At 41.4% G+C, this 14,142-nt stretch overlaps 2 protein-coding genes across 6 annotated transcripts in view; one reads left to right on the forward strand and one right to left on the reverse strand.

Moving 5' to 3' along the window:
• Positions 1-5,384: 5,384 nt before the first annotated feature.
• Positions 5,385-8,212, forward strand: ogfod2 (2-oxoglutarate and iron-dependent oxygenase domain containing 2). Of its 5 annotated transcripts, none has more exons than XM_032579235.1 (7): positions 5,385-5,621; positions 5,726-5,782; positions 6,237-6,347; positions 6,421-6,595; positions 6,757-6,881; positions 7,291-7,548; positions 7,682-8,212. In XM_032579235.1, the coding sequence occupies exons 1-7, from the start codon at positions 5,487-5,489 to the stop codon at positions 7,946-7,948; spliced, it is 1,128 nt and encodes a 375-aa protein (XP_032435126.1). In that variant the 5' UTR covers positions 5,385-5,486; the 3' UTR covers positions 7,949-8,212. The 5 variants fall into 5 exon arrangements, with proteins under 5 accessions (XP_032435126.1, XP_032435127.1, XP_032435129.1 ...); XM_032579236.1 differs by having other exon boundaries at positions 5,386-5,621; positions 6,421-6,520; XM_032579237.1 differs by having other exon boundaries at positions 5,603-5,621; positions 6,237-6,270; positions 6,348-6,595.
• Positions 8,213-8,687: 475 nt separating this feature from the next.
• slc4a5a (solute carrier family 4 member 5a) overlaps positions 8,688-14,142 on the reverse strand; it is a 36,823-nt gene continuing 31,368 nt past the window's right edge. The window contains exon 26 of the mRNA XM_032579242.1: positions 8,688-9,729. Within this exon, the coding sequence (XP_032435133.1) occupies positions 9,564-9,729 (166 nt within the window). The 3' untranslated portion in view covers positions 8,688-9,563. The remainder of the gene's footprint in view (positions 9,730-14,142) is intronic.

The following is a 14,142-nucleotide window of genomic DNA, read 5'->3' on the forward strand; positions in this document are numbered from 1 at the left end:
CTTGTTGACGTCGACCTTTGACCTTCTGCCTGAGGTTCCGGGCAGCCCTAAGTTGCGTTCGGTCACATGCTGCTGATGCGTCGTCTTTCTGCCTAGTCATCCTCCTCAGTGGACGTCAGGCTCAGCCAAACGGTACGTGAGCTCAGCCTTTACGTCCTCAGAGCTGTTCTGCTCGGTGGCCAGCACCGTCTCCACGGGAAACGACAAATACAAGCTCTCTTTGACCTTTTTGGCCGGGGGCGAGTCCACCACGCCGAACAGGGGCTCCGTTTTAATGTAGGGGCTCATTTTTAATGTGGTGGGGGGCGTGTTCTGGGTCCTGCGTTTGGCGTTCTTCTTCTTCTCCTGCTTGTAGGCTGCGTTCATGTTGGCTATTACCTGTAAGTAGACCACACACACATACACACAAAAAAAACAGAAAAATAAGATTTCATTTAATTCAGTCATCATACACTCTAGTTTTTAACGCATCTTTCTTTTTATTTGGATGGTATTTGTACAAACTAATTTGATGAATAAAAATGTAGTTGAATGCAAACTAGCAATTTGTCTTGTAAGGTGTAAATTTATTAAAGTGGCATTATTTCAAAACAACTAAATTGTATTAAATTCAATTTGTAGCTCTCTATTATTTGACCACAGCAGGCAGCTTCATTTGACAACGTTTAATCTGAGTGAATAGCAATTACATGTGGGGTTCCTCAAGGTTCCATTCTTGGGCCTCTATTGTTTGGAATGGACTCTGTGACCTGTCATCTGGCATTAGTAATTTGGCCAGAGCGTAAATAATCCTTCAAAACACCAGTCACTAAAATGATGATCAAGGATATGGTTTTTGTTGTTAATTGAATGTTTATGTCTTGAAATCTGTCGCCCTTAATGTTGGGAGATATTTTTGTGTATTTGACCTTGAAGCACCCGACGGTAAAGCAGCAGGTTCAAGGGTCCGTTTTAGTATGCACATGCATAAAGAGTTCAGAATAGGGTTTGATGATGTTTGTTACCGTAACAACGGTGATGACAGACATCTTTAGAATCCTGTGTCACCACATGGCCGCAGCGCTCAGTAATCTACATGACGGTTTCAATCATATCAATGGGGGAAGGAATTTTCTCCAACTTAATAAAAATTAAACTGAATTTATTTTTTTGGCCTTCTCGACAGAAGGTAGAGATGCTACCTTACGCTCAATAACGCTTAAAACGACAGATACCTTTATGTAATCATGGATTTAGACCTTACTTCAGACATACACATGAAGGCTACTTTAAACCAGCCAGCACTGCAAGATGTAAGGGCTCCCTGTCCAAACTGGAGACCGAGCTTTTACTTTCAGTTGGTTAGAGAGCAAGTAAGTAAAAACAAAATAATTCAGAGCCCTGACCAAACACTAAAACAATGGAACACATTACACCAGCCCTCATTCCAGTCTTTATGAGAGAGATTTCAGAAGCTTGTTATTCATCTGTAAGGCAGTACCTGGTGACGGGGCCAGAGTTACCTGCAAGGTATCCCGATCCCTCGGGTTTCAATTACTACAGATCAGCAGGGACGTGCTTACTTGGTGTTAACAGGACCAGAACCTAACATGAGTAGGCACCATTTAGTGCGTTTCCTCCAAAACTCTGAAATAAACGCTCTGAAGACCCGAGACATGCAGAAACCGTTGACTCCCTTACCTCAGGACTGAAAATATTATTGCTTACAGCATCTTTATCATACAGATAAATGATAATTCAATCGGTTCATTTGATCACGTCTTGGCTGCTTAAATCAACATTAAACCGATTTTTTATTTCTATATGTGGTGCCTGGATTTTCAGTTAGCTGTTTTAATGCATTTCTTGTCTCTTGACGTAATTTTCTTTCACGCTGTAAAGCAGATTTGCCCTGCCGTGCCTAACTAAATTGCTGATGAGGGCATCTCTGCTTCAAATAAAGAAAAGGCAACCAAACTATCTATTTTTCCTATTCAAATGAAGCAAACTTTTTTTTTGTACATTTACTTTGTGGAAACTGTCTTTAAATGATAAATGCCACAACTAGAATAATGAACGATGTTCACTAAAACAGATTATGAGGTAATAGTTTCTAACATATCTCTCATATTAAGCAAACGGACTGGAAACTATTTAATTTAATTTCCCTCAGGTATCAATAAAGCATTTTCGAATTGAACTAAAACCGTAGAACAAGCTGATAAAGCAGCAAAGTTGCAGTGAAACAACTTTGCTGCTTTATGGTTACTCTGCTGCCCCCAAGAGGCCAATAATGGTACTTATTTTTAGTTTTAGTTAAAAAAAAATAATGATAATAATTAAAGGAGTATTTTTAGACAAAAAGATAATACAGAATCTTACCAGCTGCTTAACAGCATTCTGTTGCTCCTGCATTACATCCATATATGTAGACGCTTTCTCTTTGCACGCATCCTGCTCTGGGTCGTCATAACTCAGCAGGGTCTGTGTGGTTTACATGAAAGGAAAAAAAACATTGTTAAAAAATTTAAATTTAAAATTAAAAAAACGACCTGAAAACATGGTTCATCTTCTGCAGGCCCACCTCGTTGGGAAAACTGGCCTTGCGGCTATAGATGAGCGAATACGGGGTGAACTTGGTGGTCGGGTTGGCCGAGGTCCGGAAGAAGAAGAGCACCGGGTCCAGAAAGTCGTCCCAGTCGCCCTGCTTCTCCATCACCATCTGCACCACGGCCTCCTTCAGCAGCGGCGCCGTGCAGTCGTGCAGCGGGTTGAGCTGAGGTTGATCCAGAGGAGACACCCTCTGCACCAAGCTCCACTTCTCACACAGCAACTTTGACACCTAAAAAAAATGTTTCATAATTTTCTCAGACTTAACAGATCTGACCTGGAGCCTGGAGGCCAAAGGCATTTTTGGTGCCGACAGTCTCACCTCTTCGCAGAACTCTGGAGTCTGAGCGCACACTATTGTTTTAGGGGCTCCAAACCTGACGAAAAAAGACTTCAGGTTAAGAAAAGTGCATGTTTCTCTTACGTTACAGAAGTTTGCTAAAATATCCACCATTTTCTCAGATTATAACCACAAACGGTAGTGTATGTTTATAGGAATGAGACAAGACGACCGCGGTTACTATGGAGCGTCTGCAGAGATCTACAGCTCTGGACGACCTAAAAACGCAGCACGATACAAGTGTTTCATATCAATCGAGATCAGTAATTATTGGTTAATTAATTGTTTTAAACATCTGAAATGTAGAGGGACCTTTCCTGTTTTAACCACAGTTTTCACTCCACACCATTGTTTTCTTTTGTTTTATTTTTAACATGAAACTGCTGCTGCGCAATTCACTCAACAGGTTGTTGCTAGGTAACCAAAGAGTGAGTGAGTTAGTTGATGCCATTCACCTACCTAGCAACGCTGGCAAAGAGATTGATTGTGTGTTTATCGCAATATATACGGCTATTAATTTATCATCCAGCCCTACTGAAATCGCACCACAGATTGAATCAGATTCCTCTTACCTGTACACACACTTAGAGATACACCTGGCCACTGACGGCGGGTCTGCTGTCTGCGTGGGGAAAGCCTCTGGCCATTTACTAAAATAATCTATGAATAGTATCACACTTTTGTTGCCATGCTGGCTTTCAGTCAAGGGCCCTGTTGAGGAGAGAAGGACCTTCAGCATACTGTCGATGTAATCTCTTTGAATTCTCAAAACAGACCTGTGAAATCTATCCCCACTATATCCCAGGGCGCGTCCACTTTAATGGGCCGGACGGTCCTGGCCAGGTTCTTGTTCCTCTCCGTTTGTTGGCAGGTCTCACACAGTTTGATCTAGAAGAGTGGCAGCTGTGTGTTAGCGATGCAGGGTGTGAAATGTTAATGCAGCAGCAGGAAGAGGAAGAAAAGCAGGCTTACCCAGTCCACTGCGTCCTTGATGATGCCCAGCCAGTAGTACTTGCTCTGGATCCTGTGGACGGTCTTCTTCTGGCCCAGGTGATGGCCGATGTCATTGAAGTGGCAGTCGAGGAAAATCTGCCTCTTCCTCTCAGCCTCGATCACCACTTCCCTTTTCTCATCCTTTTTGGGTCCCACATAATACAATTTTCCATCTTGGATACAGACAGGAACAGAAAAAAAAAACCCGAGATGCGTTTAAAACTGTAGGCAATTCCAGTTTACCTGATTCATTGACTGCAACTTTGAACCTGTTTATCTGAGCGTCTCTGAGAAAGGATGTGGGTGAGTTTTACGAGCGGTCTTACCATCAAAGATGAACTTCTGGGCGTATCTTTTGAAATTCTTCTTCTGTAAAGGATTCATCGTCTGCGGGAGGCTGCCTTTGGCCACAAAAGTGTAGATGTCCGAGAGTTTGTTGGAGCTGGACTCCACCACCTCCTCCTCGGCCACCTGTAATGAGTCCACGCTCAGCATGTCACACAGCGACCGCGCACCCCAAAGAGAAGAAATGAGCCGACAGCCAGGCAGCCCCGGCCGGCATACTCAGCAGCAGAAAGCTCCTCTCTGCAGGGACAGACGCCACAATCACAACAGCGGCGAGATAGCAACACAGAGCCCGTGGATGTCTGGGTGCGCTCCCTAACAGTTCGCCGGACGATGAGTATGGTAAAAGGGGACGACAAAGCGGAGTTAGAGGAGTTTTTCTAAGTTTGTAACAGGATTCAGTGCTGGCAATTTAAACGAGCCATAATTACATATAAAGCAGAGACCCCTCCCAGGTTGGAAGACAGACCAAAGTGAAGCACTTTGCAGATTCACAGACTTTATTCTTAAGTCTATAGTGCATGTTTCAAAATGAGGTGTTTATGTGTATTTCAGTCACATAGTTTAAGATAGCGTATGCCGCTCTCACCGCTGATTCTGAACAGGGCATTCGACTTGTGCGCCGTCTGACATGGCGTACAATCAACACCTATCCGCCGCTACGTGCCTTGCCAAATTAAAAATGGTGCACACCTACTGTTTTAGTTCTTCTTCGTGTACTCAAAACCTGTTTTTTTACGCTTTCGTTTTCTTGTTAGTACCCCCCTCTGGAGGAAGATGCAGTAAATTATTCCACGTCTTTCAAGACAAATTCTAGGTTTGGGGGCAGGTAATTTTTTTTTATAGTTCACCGAATTTCATTTGAACAACTTTGTACCCCTCTAATAAATGAAATCATCATTTTAAAAAATCTTACATTTTAAAATCTTGTCTTGCTTTCTCTTCATATTGCCCTATGTACAACACACTCATGTTTAAGTCTTACTGTGTCTACAAGTGTTTAATACATCAGTCAATAATTACCTTGGGGATACAAGCTTTGCTTAAAGAAAGTCTTTGTGTCTTGAACAGTATTTCCATTTCCATTTCCCTCATGTGCTTTTAATTTGGAAGACGCACCGGATGTGATAGGCAGGAAGAAATAACCTGCGCTGTCATATATGTCAGCTGCGCTGGGATTCGGTTTTTCAGTTCGTTTTTGAATAAAATCCTTTCTAACATGACAAACGACGGAGACAAAAAGTCTCGGTTTTATACCTGCAGCTGCTTCACAACAGATAACATCTTCCTGGACGACTACAAGCTGCATGTTCGCTTTGTGTCCGAGCATCAGTTCAGACTGCAGTACCAGCCGGTGAGTCAGTAACAGTTGTTAGCGGCGTACACAAATAAGACATTTAAAAGGAACATGCTCGCTGTTTGTTTTTGATATAAGTGCCATTTTGTTTCCACGTGCAGCTGCTAACGAGGCTCGGCTGCGTCACGGAGCAGCAGCTTGTAGACGTGCTTACCAAGGTAAAGAGGCGCGAAAGCGCGAGCGTGTGACGTGGTCTGTTTATAAAATCAATTGAATTTAGCGCATAGAATACTACGGAGGCCGTCTGGTGACATAGGAGAGAAAAACAACTCCTGGCCACCAGACATGTGAGAAGACCATGTTTGCAAAGTATATGTAAAAAGGTTTCTACTTCTGGAAGCCATATTTGAATTCAGAGCCAAATAGCTAATTTTCCATTGGATTATACACTTTGAGAAAAACGTTGAACCAATCAAGTTAATCAGGTAATTAAAGGGTTATCTACCAATAAGAACAGTCCTAACAGATTGCGCTCAAATTCAGTTCAGATTTCCATTATAAAATGTGAGTTTTAAACAAATTCACTCCTTACAGGGGAGGGGGGATCTGATCCAGTAGTTCAGGTCAACTCTTATTCAGTTCAATCCAGTTTATTCCAGCTTCCAATTCCAGGTTTCCCAGGAGGTGGACAGAAGAAGGCACACATGTGAGACATCGGCTCAAAGAACTGCTGCCATTAAAAACACATACGAGCCTCTCCATCCTCATGTCTACCATCTGCAGGTACCCAATGCTCACTGGCTGCGTGTTGCTGTGCTTTGCTGAGACTCCACGCCTTCACTCCTCCTCTCCTCAGGAGTCTTACCTGGCGCCGGAGCTCAAGCAGCTGGTTGCGTACTGCAGCAGCAGCGACGCATGTGAAGAAGGTCTTAGCGAACTGCTGGAGGACGTAGGAGGTGATGAAGCGTCCGCTTCGTTGAAGAAGCATCGGTGGAGGAATGCGAGAAATAAGATAAATTCTCCCACCTTAGGTTTCCTGTAGTTTGTATTTGTTTAACAGCACATCTCTCTGTAAGGCCAGACTATATAACCACAGTTTGTTGAGCTGCATTGAGAAATCTGACCATAAGGCTTGCAGGTTGCCCTGAAAACATTGTTATTGTTGTTGTTTTGTTTTGTCTGTCCATTCAAGCTCCGAGAGTCTATCGTCTCCCAGTGTTTGAGAAAAGCTTCTGTGAGCAGCTGGTGGAGGAGCTGGAGCATTTTGAGCAGTCATCAGCCCCTAAAGGAAGACCCAACACCATGAACCACTACGGGGTAATGAACACTTGTTTCTGTTGGCCAGCCCTTTTTTTTAAAAACACAATATAGTATATGTAATAACCTACATTAATAGGGCTTAGCTTGGCTCAGCTTCTCTGCCTGGAGAATCTCAACCTTCAAGATAGATAGATAGATTTATTTATTTATTTCTGTTTTTCTTTTCGATCCTGGAAGACCAAACCTGACGTAATCGTTTGAGGACAGGAAGAAAAAAAATTATATCAGTTCATTAAGACAGACATGTTCACGGATCTTGGTCGGTTTTAAGAATAAAAGGCATCAATAAATGAAGACGGCACTTCCACAAAACCTTCCTAAGAACCTGAGCATGTAGCGGTGGGCTGTTTTGAGATTGCTGCAGCTTTTGGAAGTTGCTTTATTCGGGCTGTTCTCGTCTCCGTAGATTCTTCTCAACGAGTTGGGCTTTGACGAGGACTTCATCACTCCTCTGAGGGAGCACTACCTGCAGCCTCTCGCCTCCCTGCTGTACCCGGACTGCGGCGGCCGCTGTCTGGACAGCCACAAAGCTTTTGTTGTCAAGTACGCCATGAACGAAGACCTGGATCTGAGCTATCACTACGACAACGCAGAAGTCACTCTTAACGTTTCCCTGGGCAAAGAGTTCAAAGACGGAAACCTTTTCTTTGGTGACATGAGACAGGTGATGCTCTCAGCTCCACATTTTTTCTGTTTTATGATGAAATAAACTCCATTATTAGCATGTAGTGACACGGAGACACGAGCCTTTTTTCCTAAACCTGATTTAAAGCTTGTGGTCCTGTCTTGTCCTTCAGGTGTCCATAAGTGAGACGGAGTGCACAGAGGTTGAGCACAGGGTTAGCGAGGGCCTCCTGCACAGGGGCCAACACATGCATGGGGCCCTGCCCATCTCCTGCGGCCAGCGTTGGAACCTCATCGTCTGGATGAGGGCCTCGCAGGAACGCAACCAGCTGTGTCCCATGTGCAACAGGAAGCCGTCGCTGATGGAGGCAGATGGCTTTGCTGATGGATTTACAAAACAGTCTGAGTCTCAACAGAACGGCTCCTGTGAATTAACGTGACAGTATCCAGCTGCTGCCTGTCTTCTGTCACACACAGGGACTTTAGGAACACACACACACACACTCACATTTTCTATACCCTAGACCTGGCCACCCCTGGTCAGTCTCTCTAGGCTTTCTGCCGATCTGCTGTAGTCGGTCAGTGAGAAACAGGGTGCTTCAGGAAATCTTTTTAAAGAATTATTTGGACTATTTCAAATGGATGATATTTTGTAATGTTTTTGGCTGTCAAATATCTATTAAAAATATCCAACGCTGTCAGAACTCCCACAAACAACTCTGACATTAAGAGGCCATCCCAGGCTTCCTTGGCTGCTACAGACCTTTCTGTAAATACAGAATCAAGATTAAACACATCCAGTCAAAAACAAAACAACATCCCAAGTGCATGTAGATCAGATGATTCCACCTTTTCAGTGTCACATATTCTTTCTTTGGGTTTGTGACAGAATTTCTCCAGACTGAAATGTCTGGAACGGTTAGATTTCCTTTTCAAAGACCTTCAGTGACTATTTCAAGTTGAGTTTTATTAGAACCTCTGTGGTTTGGTAAATGTGGTCCAATAAGGTAAGTAATGTTGGCCTAACCTGAAGTTCCAGTTGAAACTAATGCAATTCAGGAAAATCAAGTAGTTTAGGAATGCTATCGTACACTACTTTAGTTTCAAACAAATTAGTCATTTTCATAGGCATGTAGATTATCATCTTTTTTCTATAAAGAAGGAAAATCAAAGTCAAAGTTCAGAATAATGGAAGTTTAATTCAACAACTCGTGTGTTTGGTGCCTGTCTCCAACGCACATTCTGTGTCCCGTTCATTGTCGGCCATATTGTCACACATTTTAAAATGGGAAAACACAAATGTCAACTTGTCAGTGGCAGCTTTTACAGGAAGTGAGCCTACAAACACATAACATCAGCGCCTTTTGGTTGTTTCTTTTTGTTAAGTGTGCCAATTTGGAGCTTTGCAGAAAAGGGAAACAGGGAAAAGGCTCTGTGGGATTAGATAGACTCAGCAGACACACCTAGCACAGATATATACACTACATGCTAACATGCTAACAGTACAAGGCAGAGCTATATACAGGAAAATGTACAATTACTAACAAAAGCTGATTACACATTTCCTGCCTCGTAGTTCAGCTCTGTACATACAGTTGGCATCATGTAGTATTTATCTGGTTAATTACAATTAGAACTCAATTATACAGAGCTGCTTGTAAAATGATTATATTAATTACAGAAAGTTACAGAATATTGTAAAGGGATACATATTTTCTCTCTTCAGCGTTCTTTACATTATAAATGTAACTAAATAAATAAATTCAGTTCTTAATGTACTATCCACAGGACCACATGTCATGATGACACACTCATTTAAAACCCCCCCGCGGTCTTAAGAGACGGGGTCAATTGGACCCCACGAGCTTTTTACTCTGTATGCGGTCCGGCAGGGTCGAAATAAACCCGCGTACGCATTTACGAGGTTTGTTGTTGCTGTGTGGTTTTGGTCCGACGAGTCAAGCCCCACATTTCCAGAGACATCTGACGCGCTCCTCCAGAGCGTCGCGCTAAGACAGGGGGAGGGTTAAAAGGGAACACCTTTCCAACACGTTATCATAACGTCGTCTCGCTGCTGATATCCCGTCCCCGGTGGCGGTCCATGTCGGAGTCGTAGTCCGACTCCATCTCAATCTTGACCTGAGGCACAGAGCAGGTCATCCCTCGGCCCATAGGCATGGCCGGTGAAGACGGGCAGGAGATCTTCAAGTGGAGGGTGATGCTGAGGAAGGGCAAGCTCTAGTTACCAGACACACCCACAGCCAAGAACACCAAGAGGCTTACTGGGGAGGACACAGGAAGCCCAGGCATGAGGCATCACCACTCCTACCAAAAAGAGCCCTGATGCCTCATACCCCAGACCAGGAGAGGGTACGGACAGTTTGTGGTGTAGCTTTGCAAAGAACTTCTCATGTCGGGTCAGTAGAGTTCTTCCAAAACTAAAAACTCTTGATTCTGATGTGGTTTGTCTGGTAAGGTAACCCAGACAATGTACAGTACTTTGTAAAAAAGAAAGAAAAAAACCTACATAGTTGAGAAGTGGAAAGAAGATGGATACCTTGCAGCTATTTTTACTGTTTTAATACATATGTAATTGTATCCCATCCCCTTAACACAGATGCCCCTAATTACCTTCAGAGGTCACTTAATTGATTCCAGAGAGTTGATGGAAAGATGGATGGAGCTAAATATGGCTGTCCTGGATAAACACCTGCTAAAGGGACTAATTCCAAATGCATGCCACACAATTCAAGTTTACATTTGTGAAATGCAAACTTCGTAGTTTGTTTGTGTTGTGTTACTGCAAAGACTGTAGTTACATGATTTAAAAAAAAAAAAAAGCTCAAGGTTACAAAGACTTTTACAAAGCACTGTACAGATGGACTTTACGATAATGGCCATACTTTCTAAAACATACTCTGCAGTGATAAATATAGTTTGTCTGAGGCGTAGTCCACACATAGCCGGATATCTGGGAAAACGAATACAGTGAACCCTCGTTTTTCGCGGCAGTTACGTTCCAAAAAGAACCCGTGATAGGCGAAATCCGTGAAGTAGTAACCTTTTTTTTTTACAATTATTATACAATGAAATACTCCATAATACATTGAAACCAAAGAACAAAACCTTTTTAAAGGCCCAAGCATTTGTTTAACAAATAAAAGTACTGTATAAATGTTTTTTGGGTTTTTTTTTTTTTTTTTTTTACAAATAACTACTGTACTGTAAAATAATCATTTTAATCATCAATACGAACTGAAGGCTTCAAATTGCGGAGATCAGCACCGCCCCACCGCGACCCGAGTCATTGGATTAGAACGGGAGAAAATAAAAAATGATTATGAAAAAAAACAAAAAAAAGTACAGTAGCACAAATAGTGACTCGCGTGTATTTCACTGCTCTTCTGACTGAGCCGCTGCATCCTGACTCCGCTCTGTAGCGGGTTTTTTTCTTCTACAGCCCGCGGTGCAGGTGTGTTTTATCATAGAACATAGTTATCGGTAGCTGTTGTCGCTCTTTTTTCTTCTGGGCAAAAAGATTCTTAAATTTGGCAGGCTGTTTTTTGTACGTGTACATATTAAACCGTAACGTTGTTGACACACAGGTAGAGAAGAAGCAGAGAGACTGTTTAGCCAATCAGAATGCAGAACACAATGCACGATGCAAATCCGTGATACAGCAGACCGTGAAAGGAGAACCGCGATACAGCGAGGGTTCACTGTACATTTAATTCGTGACAGGATGTAGTTTTGACGCAATCTGATTGCAGATTACGCTGCCCCCTACAGGTTTGGCATGTTAAAGCAACACACAGAAGCGGGTTTGTGTGGATTTGTGTGGATGAACATTTTTCTGAAACGGATCCCTTGTGTACAATATTTTTTTTAGCAATATGGTTGAGATATTCATTTTCATAAATACCCAACTATGTGTGTACAAGGCCTAAAATGTGATAAAAATTATTTATCTTGGTTAAGAATGTTTATCTCACTGATCTTCACTGATTTTCATGACTGACTTAACTTGGTAGAGTTGAGTCAGTCATGAAAACTTTATACAAACTTTATATGGAATCCTGATATTGAATGAAAATTTTCATATCACTTTTCCTTGGAGCTGACATAAATTTATTACCAGGAAAATTATATTTATTGTGTACGTCTAACTCCAAAGTGGGAATGTAAATAAATTCAGATCAGTCAATAATCCCTGCTTTTGTTGATAGGTAACCATGCTTCTTTCAAAGCAATGCAGACATTATGGATTTTTTTTTCTTTTTTTTTCAGAAATGTCAAGCTTGCCACAAAGGACAAAACCAGATAGTTACACATAATATTTAAGTCAGGAGAATCTGTGGCTGCAGGTGAGGGCAGTTGGTTCACAGATTATCAAGATGAGGAGAGGCTGAATTTGACATGCAGCTGTGACTGACGCACTACAAAAAACCCCAGCACAGTGAGGAAAAAGAAACAACCAAAACGGAGCCTGATGCATATATGAATATAGGTAACTACAGACAATGGCCTTTATGTACAAGATAAACACCAAACTAAAAAACAAAAGACCATACATCAGGAAATCCCAGGTTATGTTCAGCTACACAAAGAAAAGGGATCTGTGGTTTCAGGTACAAGACATTTCACTTGATCACCCCCTCCCTCCTCATCGAAAGCGTCCAAACTGGGAACAGACATCAGAGAAAAATACTGTCTGCTGAGCTGTGTGTGTACAGAGGGCAGTGCAGTACATGTACAGGATCATCACATTCCAATCATCTGCATTGCCTTAAAGTGCATGGAGAGGAAACTGAAGTCACATTTAAAGATACAGAGAGATTTAACCAGGAGGCGAATCTGCTCTCAGGAAGGAACACGTAAAGTTAACGACTGCGTCTTTAAATGTGATCAGTGACACTGAGAGGTGAACAGAGGAGAGGGTCAAACAGCAGCAATACATTATCTAAAGCTGTGGTACGTAACTTTTATAAAAATATATACATGTTTTCTACTTGTTTGTTAAAACTATCAATATGTCGTGACAGTATGAACTGAGATACATAATCTGTGAAAAAAAAAAATCAATCTCCTCGACCTTCGTCTTGAGCTACTATTGAAGAAATGCACTGCTCCAGACAAAAACAACCTGTCAGAGTCAGGAGGATGGAAAGCGCTGTCAATCATCCTCGTCTGGTGCTGCTAAATGTGCTAAGAGAGAAACAACTCACCATTACAGGAATACCGTTTATCCACCATAATCGGTGGCCATGCTAACTAGCATTACCTTTCATGACTCTGCTATCAGGAAGAAGGGTGATTGACAGCGCTAAGACCCGCCTCCTGGCTCTGATTGGTTGTTTCTTGTTAGCACTGGGAGAAGGCAGAAAAGCTTGATTTTTTTTCAAAGATTATCTGTCTTATGCTATCATGACTAGTGACAGTTTTAACAAATATGTAAAAAAAAAAAAAAAAGATAAAAGTTATACAGTGCAGCTTCATAAGTCTGAACTAATAGCATGTTAATACAACAATATAACAGGACAATTTCCATTTCATGATCAGGAAGGGCAGGACTCAAAGTTAATCCTGAATTTTTAATGTATTAAGGTGAAAAGTAAAGTTAGAGACATGTATTATTTAAATTATTGAAAATTTCAATAAACAGCTTACTTAGACTGATGTTTTCAAGCATTTATTTCTGTTAATTGTGATGATTTTCTGCTTACAGCTAAAGAGAAGATGACTTTCATGATTAGGGTATTACATTAGAGCATTAAAAAACATTGTTACAGAAAATGTGGGCTTAATGAAAAGTATGTCTCATTTCTGCTTAGAAGGTTGTTTTCCAAAAGGTGCTTTCAATCTGACAAGCAAGGCTCATCAAAAAGCGTATTTTAATTTATTGAAAATTATTGCTTTTGTGTGGCATATTTCTCTAAATTTTGTTTGTGAAAAACTATGACCTTTGACCTCTGGGCTACTTTCTGTTGATCTATCACATAAAATCTAAAAAAAAATAACTTGAAGTTTGTGCTCAGAATGTGACAAAGTGAGAAATATGACGTTATTTTGCTAAAATAATGTGTTGGTTTAACCAAATGTTCCAAATAAGTTAATTTTTCATTTTGTGATTTTCCAAAAATTCTTCGGAATTATTCATTTGTTTTGTAGCAAACATGAGACCAATGTGTTTCTCCCCCCGCCTTTTTTTTAATACATTAACCCGGTTGGTTAAATAGCTTTAATCATAATTTTACAACAGTATTTTGTGATTATTCAGATTATTTCCACTTGATATTAACATGTTTAATGATCTGAAACATTTAAATGTGGCAAAAAGCTAATCTAAAAAAAAAGCCTGCAAGTCTGCGAAGGGGCTAAGACGTTTTCACAATACTGCCTCAGCCCAAATGTACTGCCTTCTCTTCACCATATGTTATGGTTATATCATTTATGTATATATTATGGGTTTTTTTTACCAATTGTGTGAAGCTGTAAGGTCTGAACGGAACCAGTGGGGAAAACAAATGCAACAAGATAAACAGGGAAATTTAAATTCAGAGTATTTGAATACAGAGACTTTTTCCACAGCAAGCCAGAATATTTATTCTGAAATGCTGCGGGAGCAGGAACAGGA

This window comes from Xiphophorus hellerii, chromosome 12 (assembly GCF_003331165.1).
Source record: "Xiphophorus hellerii strain 12219 chromosome 12, Xiphophorus_hellerii-4.1, whole genome shotgun sequence".
In the NCBI taxonomy this organism is placed as follows: domain Eukaryota; kingdom Metazoa; phylum Chordata; class Actinopteri; order Cyprinodontiformes; family Poeciliidae; genus Xiphophorus; species Xiphophorus hellerii.